This window comes from Pteropus vampyrus, unplaced genomic scaffold (genome assembly GCF_000151845.1).
Source record: "Pteropus vampyrus isolate Shadow unplaced genomic scaffold, Pvam_2.0 Scaffold33, whole genome shotgun sequence".
NCBI classification, from domain to species: domain Eukaryota; kingdom Metazoa; phylum Chordata; class Mammalia; order Chiroptera; family Pteropodidae; genus Pteropus; species Pteropus vampyrus.
This window is the reverse complement of record NW_011888814.1, coordinates 10,397,253-10,413,605: the sequence shown is the minus strand read 5'-3', so window position 1 is coordinate 10,413,605 and position 16,353 is coordinate 10,397,253. Positions and strand designations below refer to the sequence as shown.

The window sequence follows — 16,353 nt, the reverse complement described above, 5'->3', positions numbered from 1 at the left end:
TAATAGTAATCAATTGCCACATTACCTAAATCTCCCATACTAATTAATTAGTTACATGACTTTTGAAAAATCAGGTACATTCTTTTTCAGTAGAATTGGTGTTTAAGAGTTGGATAAGGCCTGAGGTTTCTTCCAAATTCAGGCATACAAGAATTTCACCATTGTTAGAACCAATATATTTACTGGAACTACATGTGTCCAGTTGATTCCACTTTATGTTCATCTTAGGAAAGTATCTTCTCTTTCCCCCTAAGCCTTCTGTGACTGCTCTGAAAGACATATCACAATCTCACTGGGGAAAATTCTAAGAGTTCCTAAAGCAGTGATCCCAGAAACAGTTCAAATTAGAAAAAGGACCCCACCTTGAATCATAAGTCATTCTGAACACCACAGGTAAAATTAAAGTCTCTAACTGCTTTTTCAACCAATTCTTCTAGCCCCACTCTTAACTAACCTGAAAAGCTTACAAATACTCTACTCATCAAGATCTTCATATTATTTTCTTCTATGAAACACAACTGTCCTAAGAAAATACTGTCAGTAATTTTCAAAAAAGCAAACTCTCAAGCATTACATAATTTTTATAAAATAATTTTGTTAACACAGACACAGATGGAAACAACAACAACAACAACACTGACATATACCAAAAGGTTAAAAGTGATTTTCTTGGGTTGGCAGGATTAGGGTGACTGTTGATTTGAGGATTTCTTCGTTGCACTTTTCTGTTTTTCCAATTTTTTACACTGAGCACTATAATTACCAGAAGGAAAGCCACAAAACAACTAGATATATGGAACTATTTTTTAAATCTTGGGAGAACTTTGTAACATATTGTTATACCAACATAAGCCATTTTCACTTCCTTTGTTAACCCTGAAATGTCTATTCTTCACAGCTCACTAGACACGTCCATACTTCTACAGGCAGTGCTTTGGACATTGACATTTGCTTGTTTTTAACAATGAAAAAGAGAGCCAAATATGCCCCAAGATTTATAATCAGGTTTGCAGAGTTATTACTTCCAAAATTTAAAAAATTAAGTATTCCAAATGTAAAATATTAGAAACTACAACAATCTTGCTCTAGGAAGATAAAATTAATCTTCTCTTGAATAATGATAGTTAACAGAACAGCATCAAAGATGCTCAGTATACAATAAATACTTAAAATAAGGAAAAAAAAAAAAGGCAAGGAGTAGGAAACTTTCCTAGCCATTGGCTGGTTGACAGTTCCTTTGAGTCATCTTGATGTTATTAAGTTCCTTAAATTTAAACAAACTTCTCATAAAAGTCCTACTTCCAAGAGAGCATATTCCTAATACATAATGAAACCCTGACAAGCCACACCACTTCACAAAGAGTCGTCAAGCAAACGTTTTAAAAAACAGTTCTGGGAACTTTTTAATTGGCTCCCTCTTTCCCTAACAAATTCCTTTTGTCTCCACCAGTCTAAAAGTTACATAATTCTCTTTGATATCTCTAATTCTTCTGTGGAGACCATTAGAAAACCTGAATAAAACTATTTAAGACATAGCATCAAATCTGGAAATAACTTTTAAAAAGATCTAACCAAAGAATAAAGAATTGACTTTTACTAAGTAAGATATCACAAAAGTTTACACAGTTACTACTTAAAATAAACCTCATGCTATGGTCATTATTAATTACTGAAAAGATGAGAAAATCAAAGTGCAGAGAAGTTAAATAACATGCCCAAGAAATCTAAAGAAAAAGGTACAAAGCCCAATTTCAAAGTCCAAAACTTTTTCAACTCTTCATAGACTGTATGTAAATATAGATACACACATAGACTAACACACATATAACAGGCTAGTTTTTAAATTGCAATCTAAGATAATACACTATAATACACATGGCAAAATTTATCTATTCAATAACATGAAAAGAAGCAACACTTTGGGAAACAAAATTCACCATACCAGATCATTCTATCATAAGATTAAACAAACTCAATAAAATAAAAAAACAATACAACCAAAGTTGTTGAAATACATCATTTATGATTTAAAGGAAAAAATGTAATCCCTCTTGTAAATAAAGACACTGGGCTTCTATGGCTAAAGTTTACTTTTCACATTTTGTTTCTTCTCCGACACACTGGGTTGCCACTACTCCAGATTACTTACCAGAAGCATTCCTGCTAGCTGGAAGTGGTTCCATATAAGCAAAGGCCAGTTTGTGAAGCTAGCTGTTCTACCAAAAAACAAGAACAAAAACTAAACAAAACACCTCTTCTTTTGGAGAAATCACGGTTTCACATAAAACACAAAAGCTAGAAACATCATTTCCAGCCCTCTCATATCTTTCTACACTACAACTAACCAACTCCATTATTACCTTTTTGACATTTCATTCTATAATATTAAATCATCTAACTGCTCCAAACAAAAAATATTATATAGACTAAAAAAAAACACAAAAAACAAAAAACTGTGTTGCACTTTACAGAGAAACAAGATGAATTAAAGATGATCTCATTTTATCTACTCTAAAATATATTATGCCTTTTGCCAGGGAACCTGGGTCATCATTAATAGCCCAGATCAAATATGGAGGAGGTTATATTTAATGGTTATTTTCAATAAAATAACATGCTTAAGAATCTTCTTTTATACCTTCCAAAAGAAAAGTAGCAACAAAACTACTTACTGAGGCTTTGGTAAACAGTAAATTCTGTTTCAAACCCATAAGAAGCATGCTAAAGAACAAGTTTAATTTTTAGAAATCGAAAAGTCATAAGCTTGAAGTCCTTTGAGGTAATCAACAAAAATATTGCAAACATTAAAACGGGGTAAATATTTTTTTAAAGTACATTGCTTTCGGTATCTTGTTTTAATGTAAAAGAACTCCCATTCGAGATCTAAAAACATTAAAAATTGACACCTCTGCATTCCAAATAATATCACCATGTTCCCTATATTTCTAATTCTTGAAAGGTCTTGCTAATAAGGTCTTTGCTAATAAAAGCAATGGTCTTGCTTTTGTTTTGATATGCTTACTTGTAGACATTCTATGTGATTTGGCAAAAAAATTTAGGCTCTATTGAGACAATGACATTCTCATCTACAAAAGCATGACAATACCTATTACACTGTTTTGAAAGTCTCAAAACCAAATTAAAAAGTAAGGCATTTAAACATGCCTGTGAACTATCTACATTTTAAGAATTCTATGTTTTAAAGAGAGGAAGTCAGGCAGTTAATATTTCTATATGTCCACTTTTGACAAAAATTCAAAAATCATAAGGGTCTGATAAAAGTAAAACTATGAAAAGGAAATGAAAATATCACTTAGGAGAAAGCACACTAACAATTTTAAAACTATTTGAAGTCTCCAGGTCCAGGTCCAATACTAGCTCATTTTTATCCTATGATTATGACTATTATAAATAAACACATTTCACACAGTCCTAAGTAGGCACAAGCTGTTCTTATTTCCAATAGTGAATATTATCTTAAAAAGTACATGATTAAAAAATGACACTTAGGAAGGAAGCTTTTATTCAAAGAAAAAAATAATGTTCGAATCTCATCCAAGATCCAAAAAAGAAAAAAGAATAAATTACAGTACTGCTGCCTATACCCAAACCTCTATCAAACTGATTTCTAACCGAAAGAGATTACATTGAAAAGAAAAATTAACAATTCACTTACAGGTAAATAATGTGTATAGGAGAAAATTAGCTTTTTTGATAATTCAAGAATAATAATGGCTGGGTAAAACAAATTTAAAAAAATAAAAATGCATTTCAGCAGTTGGTTCAAATTCTGAAGAGAAATATATAAATGATGGCAGTTTATAGTACAATAATAAATAATAGAGCCAGAAAATATTTACTAGGACAGTAAAGCATAGTGATAAAGAGTATGGATTTAAATCTTAGCTCTGCCACTTACTAGCGAGGCAAACTGCCTAATCATTTTCATTTATTAAATGGGGATAACAACAATACTTACCACCTAAGGAGATATGTATGAGAAATAAATTAATTCACATGTAGGGTTTAGAAGAGCAAATGCACATTGTAAAGCCCTCAAATACATGTTAGCTATGACAATGATAATTATGTAATATTTAAAACTATACTTGGCAGAAAACTAATAATCTTTTATGCCCAAAATGAGACATATGACAAAAAGGCTAACAGGCGTTAAGAGAAGGGGAAGCAACTGCGGTATGGAAAAAATAAAAGAAGCTATCTTGAAAGAGATGGCCAAGCAAATTCAAAGCACAGAGAGCTAAATGGTAAGTTCTACCAAGCAGATGAGAAAGAAATAATTCAAATCTTACATATATTCAGAGCACAGGAAAAAAAGGTTAACTCCTCAACCATTTGTGTGAGATTAGCCTAACAATGATACTAAACCTGAGAAGGTAAGATAAAGAAAATTACAAGGCCAATCTTACTAACGAAAATAGCTGAAAGAATTATAACAAAACATTAGTCAATCTACATCCAAAATACAGCAGAATATATGACAAAGCTAAGAATACTGAAGTTTAACATCAGAAAATCAATCACTATTTCACATATTAATAAAGTAGGAAAAAAATCGAATCATAAAAGGTAGAGAAAAAGTGGTAAAATTCAATATCCATTTATACTGTAAACTCTTAGCAATCTAGGAATCTGATATAGGATTTTCAAAAACCCCCGATCTAAAATCATATGTAACAATGAAATGTTGAAAGCATTTCTTTTGACATCATGAACTATATAAGAAAATCTGTTATCACTATGTACCTCAACCTTGTACTAAGTATCCTGGTCAAAAGATTAAACACAAGGGTAGAAAGGTCTAAGTGTTAGAAATAAAAATGTGTCTTTATACATAAGTATTTAAAACTGAACAAAAATGAAAACGCAGCATAGCAAAATTCGTGTTATAGAGACAATACAGTGCTTAGAGGGAAACTCGACATCAAATGCCTACCTTAGAAAAATACCTCAAATAAAGGGGCTCAGTTTTCATTTTAAAAAACTGGAAAAAAGCAAATTAAAACCAAAGCATGTAGAAAAAAATAATAAAGGCAGAAATCAATGAAATAGAAAGAAACAGAAAAAGACAAAAAGAAAGACAAGACAAAACAAAGAAATCAAAAGCTGTTTTCTTAAAATAAAATTAACAGATCTCTAGCCAGAATACTAAGGGAAAAAAAACTTACCAATGTCAAGAATAAGATATGACATAAAGGTATTAAAAGGATAATAACGGAATATTATGAATTATGCCAATAAATTCACCAACTTAGATGAAATGAGCATAGTCCTCAACAGACACAAACTAACTACCAATGATCACTCAAATAGAAATACAGAATATAAATAGCCCTTTACTATTAACAATACTAAATTTGGAGTTAAAAACCTCACCACAAGAGGAAAGTTAACACCAACAAGATTTGTGATCTCACTTAAAAAACTTAAAGAGGAAAATAGGCCTACCATATAATTAACAATCACTGCATAAACCAAGGGGTGAGAAGGGACAGATAAAAGGGGGGCAAGAGAAAGGAAGAAAAAAGAAGAGGGGAAGAGGGAGGGAGGGTTAAAGGAAGTAAAAGAGGAGAGATGAAAGGAGATAAAGACCTCAAGTTGAAACTTTAAGAAACACTGGAACTAGTCAGCCTGTTGGAGTGTTACTACTCATTAAACAATTAAACTTTATCCTATCCTTATCTCACAAAAGTAAACTTTTATTTCATAGGAAATAAACACTGCAAAGGGAGGATTTCTTTGAGAACTTCCTGTTCCTGGGTGATGACTTTTGTCCATCTTCACTGGATTCTACCTTTTTTTCCCTGACATTGTCAGAGAGGAAGTAGCAATGACTGGCTCAAGAACGACCTTTAATTAAGTTAAATGTAAATGTAGAGATGTTTCTAGGCAAATAGGAAGCCTATTAGAGACACTTTCTTAAAATATAGACCATATTTGAAGAGCGGAGTAATATACCACATATACTAAAAGTAATTTTTGTTCTTCCGTTATAAGATGCTTGATGGAAGATGATTTTGATTCCTTAGACTTTCCTATTTAGCAAGCAGGAACTCCTTGCCCTTCTCCGCTATGTTTTTAATGGAACAGAGGCCAAAAACTCTGCAGTGTTTACTTCCTTATTTGTCCAACAAATTATCATCAGTGAAGTCAGCAGCAAACTGAACAACCCTGGAAGGAATGTTTATTAATTAAACACTGTTGCAGGCCAATTGAGGAGCACAAAAAATACGATTTGGCTCTAAGTCTCAAGAGTAGAGTTACTACCAATATAACGTGGTTCCTTCCTAGAGCCAGAGGATAAGTCTCTGTAGTATCAGAATTAGATGGGATTTTAACAAATTCTTTTAAATGAATATATTGCTGAAAAGACAGTTTTAAAATATAGCTGTTTTTAGCCTAATTACATTAAGTTGTCAGTGGTTTGTTGCTGTTATTGTTATTTACCTTAACAAAATATTACACGCCTTAAAGATTTGAAACAAAAATGCCATAAAATTACTTGTGCTTTTCTAACTCTCATAAGGGTAAAAAATGTATAGAATTCATTCTTCAAGATGGTATACATACATAAATATATACTTTCACTGGTGATATTTTAATGGTCTGGGAAGAGATTATCATATATATTCTATCTGCTTATATTTCATTGTATACTCTATTTCAAATATAGCCATTTATTTGCAAATATTACCAATGAAATAAGCAGTAACAATGTACAAGCTGAGAGGCAGGTTTGTTATTATAACTCATCAGAGCTAGAAGCAAATATTTTAAGTTAACTTTAAATTTATAAAATTTAAATATCTAATAAATGAGTACCTAATAATACTAGATGGAAACAGTGATAAGATTAAAATATATGAAAGCAGAGCATTGAGAAAGTCTATTATTCTTTCTTTCTATAAAATGATTCACCAAATTTCATTCTACAAGTTTTATATTGAGCACTAGGCTGTTTTTACTCACAATTGCTTCTGACATCAAATGCACAGGGTTTTATCTCCAGTTCCCTGACACCAACCAAGTATCCAACAATTCAATTCAATTCTGACACTATCTATCTGGAGTTAGCACCTGATTCCACAAGTTACAGGGCTCAGTTCTAAACGACAATCCCATTTCAGATGCCAAGCACAAGTCCTGGAACACCCACACTTCTTAACCTACCAGCTAATAAATCAGGGGCTCCCACAACCCTCCTCAGGTTCATAATTCAGTAGAGTGATCACAGAATTCGAGACAGTGCTTTACTTATTCTTATTGGTTAATTATAAAGGATACAACTTAGGAAGAGCCAAATGGAAAAAAGGCATACAGCAAGGTACTGGTGGGCAAGGTGGGTGGATGTATGTGTGTGCATGCGTGCATGTGTGCGCGCGCGTGTGTGTGTACACACACGTTCCATGCCCTCTCTAGGCATACCACTCTCCCAGTACCCAGAAATGTTCATCAAACTGGAATCTCTCTGAACCCTACTGTTTAGGGCTTTGGGGGAAGGTTCTATTATGTAGACATGATTGATTAAAACATCAGCCATTGGTAACTGAACTCAATCTCTGACCCCTCTCCACTACTCAGATTGGGAGTGGGGTGAAGTATGAGGGAACTGAAGTTCTAGCCCTCTTAATCATATGGTTTGGTCTTTCTGGAGATTTGAAGCCATCTAGGGACCAGTTATCTCAGCATACAAAAGACATTCTTATTCCTCCACATATTCCAGAGATTTTAAGAGCAGTGTGCCAGGAATTGGACAAAGACAAAATATTTTTGTATTAAACCACAAGAAACTATTCTGTTCTTTGAAACCATGAAAATCACCGTGGGAGGTTTTTTAAAAGGATGCCATTCTATAAAGCGACAACAGAGATCCTTTTTTAAATAACAAGACATATCAGACTCTAAATATTCAAATGGGTGTCATCATCCAAAACAATTACCTTTCAAAACCAGATTACAGGCCACACAAGAAAATCAGCAATTATGTAGCATTCATAATTGCATCTGACTTATGTTTCCAATATACATTTTGTCATTCATTATAACTGCCTACTAATAACATTGTTTGGCTTATCAACCATCCCAATCCCCAAATTACATTATTTAAAAATAACAATTTGCTGTTAACAAAAATATGTAAAAGAAGAGACCACTAATACTACAAGTAACATTAAAAGCCTTTTTCTAACATGGTTTAGTCCTAGTCAATGTTAGCATTCCTAAGTGCATGGTTTCCCAAGATGATCAATTAGATTTAGATATGTGAGTTCAAAGAATTTCTGTTTTCTCAAGTCTTATTACATTATGAACCCTTCTTTTTTCTTTCTTTTTTTTTGGCGGGGGGGAACTTCTCTGATTAAATCTCTAATCCAAGGAGCTAACTAACAGTTGTTACAGAGTGAAAAGACAAGGAAGGGAAAAAAAAAGGGAAACTAATAACTGGCATAATCCTACATTCTTTTTAAAAAACTGTTTTGTGCATATATTTGAAATCACCCTAATCAAAATTTATGTATTTATAACATACCATTTACAGCTTTTTCAATCAGCTCTTCACAAGCATCAAAATCACCCTTCAACACCAGTTTGTCATGCAGGTCTGTTAGCATGGGATGTTCCAGGGCAATCTTGGTTTTCTTTTGCAGTGATTCAAAGGCTTCGGTATAATTGTGTTGTCTAAAGTGTTTCAGGCAAAGGCGAATGGCTTCCTGTTCACGGTACTACTGGAACACAAGAAAAATATGAAAAGAAGAGATCTGCTTAGTTATTACTATTGGAAATATTAAGTGACAACTTAAAGTGAGCATTTACGATGTGCTAAGCACTATACTAGCCCTATTCATTAGTGTCATGATTATTTTCACTTTTAAATGGCAAAACTGAAGCTTAGTCAATTGTAATAACTTGCCAAAGGTTACAAAGTACGTAGCAGAAAGATATGAAACACATGAAGATATATATATACATATACACACGTATATATTTCATAAAGATGAAAAAATAAAAAAAATGAGAACAGACCTAGAAACTCAACTTTCAAGAAAAGCTTTTGAAAAACTATTTATCAAAGTCCACTAAAGACTGTAAAAATTGTAACTTCCATAGCTTTTACTAATCAGATTACAATGTTGGTACTGAAAGCACAGAAACCATTAATAATGTATATAAATTATATTATGCTTTTTGTTCATGGTTCTTAGTATCACTTGAATGATAAATATCAAATATTTATGTATTTCAAATTCACAAACAGGTTTTATGACTCAAAGTCATCAGAAAGAGATATTTAAATTTAATAATTTTTTTCTAAACCTAGGCTACTCCATCTATTAAATAGCAATAAGTAAAAATCTCAATTAAATAGAATCCAAAAAGAGGAATGTTCAATTTACTACTACTACTAACTCCTTCCCCTAACAGGATGATGCCAAAAATACAAGTTCATACAGAGAATTTTTTAAAAATTTAAAAATTAGTTAACTTCAAGAATATGTTATGAGATTTGCGCAAATTTATAAATAAGGATTAACAAAATAAATTGACACAGAAGCAATACATGAAAACCAAACAAAAATATGATTTACTTGTAAGCAATATCCTTTAATAAGGCAAGAAAATAAAATATTATCTTTTAGGGAGATTTACAAGACTTGGAACAGATCAGCAGTTTACAGCTGGCTGATTTTTTTTTATTAATAAGGTTATCGAAACACTCTTCCTTAAACACTATAGTTAACCAAAATGTTTATCAAGTAACAAAAAAAAAAAAAATGATCTTATACCCAAACTAATTTTACATTATTAGTTTCTTACCACTGGCCTATAAATAAAGATTTATCATAACTATCCAGAACAATATTAAACAGTAATACCTTTTCAATTATTTAAACTTTAGGAGTCTGAATCACATTCACGTTTTATATTTCCTATCAGGCTGTATATGGATACATAGTAGGAGAGGATTTATGAAGTAATAGAATTTTAATGCTTCAAAAAAGATTGAAACTCAAAGAGTGTAAAGACTTTAATTCCTAGAGGTTCATAAGAAATATAGAAAACTTGAAAAGTGAAACGTGGTTGAACAATTTTAAGTTCTCAAATACAATCTCTCTACAGTGTTGGAGAAAGAAGTGAAGTTTACAACTTCCTGCAATATCAAGAGATTTGTGTGAGTATATTAACACATACATATCATAAACTAAAGGGAACATTTTATTCAACTATCAGAGGAGCTAAATCCTTTTTTTTAAAGAACCACATTTAGAAATTTTAAGCATATACTATCAATTATGTACATAACACCGCGAAGGTGATTTTTAATGTTTAAAAATATCACCTCTGCCTTGCAAGAACTTATAAGAAATCCCACAATTATGAAAAATACAGAAAATACTGAAAGTCAGGGTCTATTTTAAATTGAATATAATCAAATGCAAAAAACAAATTAGTCAAAGAAAAAGTTCAATTAAGCTGACCAGAAAAAGAGCTGAAATTCCATACAAAAAAGCCTTAGGAAAAAATCTACAATGCTTCCCAATCTCCTAAGAGTATATCAGTTTACCCCACTTGCAAATAAAAATATCAGAAACTGGTAATTTGACTAAGCTTTATCACCTTCTTAACATGGAAGAGAGTCCCACCTTTAAAAAATATTAGCCAAGAGTCAAATTAACATGTATTAAAAACAAAAATGAAGCATAAAAGGTGTTCAAAAAACCAAAAGACCTATTTCTCAATAATTTAAACTCACATTTTTCAGGCTGCAACTATTGCACAAAATGACCTATGAATAAAATTGTTAAATACAATTTTTATTCTTCCTGTAAGCACAATATTTATAAAAACTATTTTAAATTCTCTAAAAGGAAAAATAAACATTCTTATTTTAATCAACGCAAATATAATGGATGAATGTATTATAAAAGCCATTTAGAACCATATCTATCCCTACTAAAAACTGTGTTTAAATATTTCTATCAATATAGCTTAAAAACAAAACTCAGGGTCAGATGTGTATAATACTATAATGGCAGACACTGGAGCCAGACTGCCTGAGTTTACATACTGTCTTGAACATTTGTAACTGTGTGAACTTAGGCAAAACACTTAACTTCTCAGTGCTTCATTTTATCATCTGTAAAATGGGGTTAATGACTATACCAATCAAATAGAGTGGTTATGATTAAATAAGTTATAAAGATTGCTTAAAAGCTGGCAGAGTGTAAATGCTTAATAAATGTTGATTAGTAATAGTAATTATCACTATTCTCAATATTTTAAATTATTCTCAATGAAGACAAGAAACTGACACAATTCTCCCTTTACCATTATTAAAAATATAAAATTGGGATTTAAAAATACAGTCCTACCTTGCTATACCAGTTGAGACAGGGTTGTACTACATCAGGATCATCAATGCCACTAAGTTCAACATACCAGATGCTAAAGTTAAAGCTGGGTCCCCAGGATAAGAGTGGAACTTTGAGAAGAAAAAACAAAGAAAAGAAAAAGAAAAAAAATTAACATAGTTCAAATAAAACTTTAGTAAAGTAAAATCACTATTCAAGCCTACTAAGATCCATTCAACAAATTTTCTGAACACTTTCTATATGCCTAGCACTGAACTATTAGGTGCCAGGGCTACAGTGGCAAAAAGAAACATGATCCACGCCACCATGAAGTATCCTTAATTATAAAAACATTGCAAGATAAATTCAAAGTGGTCACTTATATATCCCCCTACCACACCCCCTAAATGGGAATGGGGCTAGGGATAGAAGATTTTAGCAGGCAAATTTTATCACACCCACAAGAAACAAATAATTACTATATAATTTAAACTACATTGGAACACAGAAAGAGATTCAAAGTTCAACTACTTATCAAAGTAACATAATCCTAAAAATAAAACTAGAAGAAAAAAGATTTAAGGCCAATCTCAGCTAGGAATTTATATTCAAAAAAAATTTTTAAGTGCAAAAAATTCTACCAGGTTTTCACTGAAACTAAATAGAATTCGTTCCAGGAATAGAAGGATGGTTCAATAATCGGAGCTATATTAAAATAATTCACAACATTAAGAAAAAGATAAATGAATGTGATGATCTTAAATCATGCTAATAAAATGTACTTTCTAGTCATTAAAAAACTCTTAATATATAAGAAATAGAAGGCAAAAAAAACTTCCTTTCCTAGATTTTAAGTATCAAAAACCTCAAAAATTAAACCTAATGGAGAAACGTTGAGTATTGCCACTCAAGTCAGGAACAAGACAAAGAGGCCCAATATCGCTACTATGCAGTACTATATGGGAAATCTTAGCCAGTGCAATAAGGGGGGAAATGCAAAGTAAGAAAAACTATTCTCATTTGAAACGACATTGCTACCTACTTAAAAAATTCAAAAGATTCAACTGAAAAACTTTTTAAAAATGTGTATGCAAGGTAAACATATAAAAATCAACCTCCTTACACCTATAATAACCAACTGGAAAATATAATGAAAAAAGGCCCCTTTATAATAGTGAAGACAGCTTAAAATATCTCAGAATATACTTTAAAATATGCAAGATCTATTTAAGAAAATATAAAATTTAACTTAACTGAATAAATGAAAAAACATACTATGTGCCTAGATGGGAAAAATCGATTTTGTAAACATGTCAATTCCCCTCAAATTAATTATAATTTTAATATAATCGCAATCAAAATTCCAATGGTATATATCCATTGTTTTCTTGACATGTAACTGAACCAGCTTATCTGAAAAGTAATGCAAGAATACACAAAATAATAAAAATAAGAAAATTAACGTACTAAAAAGGTACAGCAATTATAAGTTTGGTATTAGTGAAGGAAAAGGAAAGTAATCACTGGAGGAGAGTACATCCAAAACTCTCTTAGGGATTCAGAGGAATCTGACATAGGATGAGGTAACATTTTACATCAGTAGTGACAAAATAAACGAGAAGTTTTTAACATGGGATCCACAGGCTCCTGGGTATTTCCAAAAATACTTTCAGGAGGTCTCATGTAGTCAAAACTATTTTTCATAATAAAACTAGGACTTTATCAGCATTTATTTTTAGTGCACTAACATTTATACTCATGGTGTAAAAGCAATGATGAATAAAACTGCTGGCACCTTGGTAGTCACAAAAAGTAGCAGCACAGAAGTGTACCAGTATTCCATACAACAACACCTAATGCATTGTATTTTTTATCATCACACACTTGCAGTTAAAAAAAAAAGAATTCATTTATGAATTCCCTGATGCAGTAAAAGCTAATCTTAATAAAGCTCTATCATTAAATACACATCTTTTTTAATATTCTGTGTGACACAATGAGAAGTACAAATAAAGCACTTTTGCTGCATCTCGAAGCATGATGGTTATTGCAGAGAAAAGGACCTGCACAATTGTTAGAACTGTGTGCTGAAAGAGCCATTTGTCCCCGCCCACCCCTACAGAATACCACTTTTTTTTTTTTTTTAAAAGAAAGACCATTATGATGATTTAGCTTTGGGTATTTGCCAGACATTTATTTACCTGTCCTTTCAAGGAAAACAACTATTTGTTGCCAAAGATAAAATTCAAGCTTTCAAAGGAAAATTAGAATTTTGGAAAACTGGTATCCACTGCTGCTGTGAGCTTAACTACTTCCTAATACTTAAGACTTTTCTGATGATATTCGTGGTGATGTTAATGAATGTGCTTTTTAAAAATATTATATAATGAAATGTTTTAACATTTGGAAGACCTGTATAACTCAGTGAATCATATTTTCTAAATGACCAATAAATGATGTCACAAAACCATGCACAGATAAAAGATGAACTCAAAGACAGGCAAACAGACTTTAATATACACTGGTATAGTTCAAAGTGAATAATGCAATTACCTTTAAGAAACTAACACTTGTCAAATTTTGATTAGATATCAAAACAGAATGTCAACCATATCTGACATCAGGGCTACTAATTTCCAAGTCCACAGCTCTTTTTTGGCATATCAGACTTAATGAGGAGCTAAGATGTAACAGATGCTTTCCCATCCTGTCATCTAAAGGAAGCTGTGTGAATGAAGACAGACACAGGCAGTAGCCACCAGTCATCAGAATATATGAAGGATTCCTGAGATGTTTAATACGGATTTCTCAGTTTAAATATGCAAACAACAAAAATTTCAAAAAGGTTTATACAATGAATAGTAAATTATCATCATGTTTTGATGTTCATTTCTTTATGTACTATTTTAAAAGTTTATTTAGTACATTAGAGCAATAACCATTAACTAGTAAAAGAGTCAGAATAAAATAGGATTCTAAACCCAAGGTCCCAAGAACATAGTCTATAAGGGTAACTAGATATTTAATATTAATTAGAGATCTGAAATCCATTCTCAAGTTCCAGGTCCAAGTTCAATAAAATCAGGAGAAAAAAATCTTCCATTGTATCTATTCAAGTCCCAGTAAAAATGATCATTTATTAAAACCTCTCGAGCAATTGTGTTTTAGTGAGATTTTTTCTATATACCTGATGGCCCAACAGAAATATTTCTAGAATAAAATTGTTCTAATTCTTAACATCTTTCAGAGAATATTGCGGGGAGGGGGCTAAGTAGGAAGTCATCACATGAGAACATTGTGTATTACAGATGAATGAAGAGTACACAGCTGATCCTTGAACTAACAAGGAGGTTGGAGTGCTGACCTCTGAATCGTCGAAAATTCACATGTAACTTGACTCCCCAAAATTCCAGTCATCCCTTGGCATCTGCAGGGGAATGGTTCTAGGAACTTCTACAAATACCAAAATCCACAAATGCTCAAGTCCCTTATATAAATGGTGTAGATAAATGTATACGGTCAGCCCTCTGGATCTGTGGATTCTTAACCATGGACTGAAAATAATTTTTGATTCATGGTTTATTGAGTCCACAGATGTGAAACTCAGGGATATGGAGGGCTGACTGTATATTTATCGAAAAAAATCCACATATAAGTGGATCCACCCAGTTAAAACTCCTGCTGTTCAAGGGTCAATTGTAGTTAATTTTTAACCAATTTAAAGGGTATGTACAGAATGAGCAAAATGATGCACACATATTTTAAATTTTAACATAATTTTTGGTGGTATTAACATTAATAATCTATATTAGACATACTATGTATTATATGTTGGCAATCTAAATGTGAATTGGAGCTCCAAGCACATGTTCTTTCTTCCCCAAAGAAGTATGTTTTTGCTCGCCCCTCAGATTAAAAGATTAGAAACTCCTAATACACATTCCCAAGGCTAAGAGTTTGTATCCTAGGATTCAACCACCAGTTCTCCCCAAGGGACAATCAGACACAGATCTGATCATCAAGATTAGAGCTTCTCATCCTTTTTCATAATGGCATGCATAGCAAATGGTAGTATTTTTATGGCACACAAGGGTACTGAGCTGTAGGCTCCTGCTATTCTAGGTTTGAGCAGGGTCAACGCCTCAACACAATGAAACACATCTGCGGCACATTCAGTGAGCTTTGGCAGTATCACCTGGGAAACTCTTGTCTAGGTGGCTAAAACAGCTATTACAAGATGCTAGTAATTTTAAGATCAGGTTCTGGAAGACCCTAAAATTTCAAGATTAACCATTCTGAAAGAGGGCATCTATTTTACTATAGAATTAATGGAATAAGTGAAGTGCTTTGGCACTCAGCACAGTAACTGAACTATAGTAAGTACTCAATAAAGTTAGCTACTACTATTAGCTATTACTACTATATTAATTTTCCTTTTACTAGTACAGTTTTTAAATGTTACCTTTCCAGATATTCTCATGAAGGGCCACTGCCAGGGTATCTCCCCAACCCCCAGACTTAGTACTCATCCTAGTCTTTTAAATACTCCTGAGAATCCAGAATGCAGGCTGAATCCCTAAAGCCCCCACAACTATCCAGGTCACAAAAATCCAAAACTCCATAGAAATCCAAGTTATTCCATCTATCAAAAACCAGGACTCTCCCAGAATCTTTCCAAGAGGCCTGCCAAGTACCTCTTCTGCCCCTACCTCACCTTGCTAATTTTCTCACACAGCTGTTATCTTGGCTACGAATCAGAATTTAAACCCTTCTAGTCATCTGTAACTAATATTCTCATCCCATTCCACTTTGTTTTCTCTCATTTGATCTAATATCCCACTGAGATTTTCCCTTCCAATTTTTTAATTTACTCTCTCGAATCTGGTCTCTCAATTAATAATTCTTCTTCTTAACTAAATTTTTCTTTACCTACAGACCTTATGGAAACCAAGCTTCTTCCTAAGGCCAACTCTCAAATCCACCT

General features: G+C 32.3%; 1 protein-coding gene across 1 annotated transcript in view; it reads right to left on the bottom strand.

Moving 5' to 3' along the window:
* Positions 1-16,353, bottom strand: part of MKLN1 (muskelin 1) — a 156,766-nt gene that overhangs the window by 84,313 nt on the left and 56,100 nt on the right. The window contains 2 exon segments of the mRNA XM_011357241.2: positions 8,549-8,741; positions 11,391-11,500. Coding sequence (XP_011355543.1) covers positions 8,549-8,741; positions 11,391-11,500 — 303 coding nt within the window.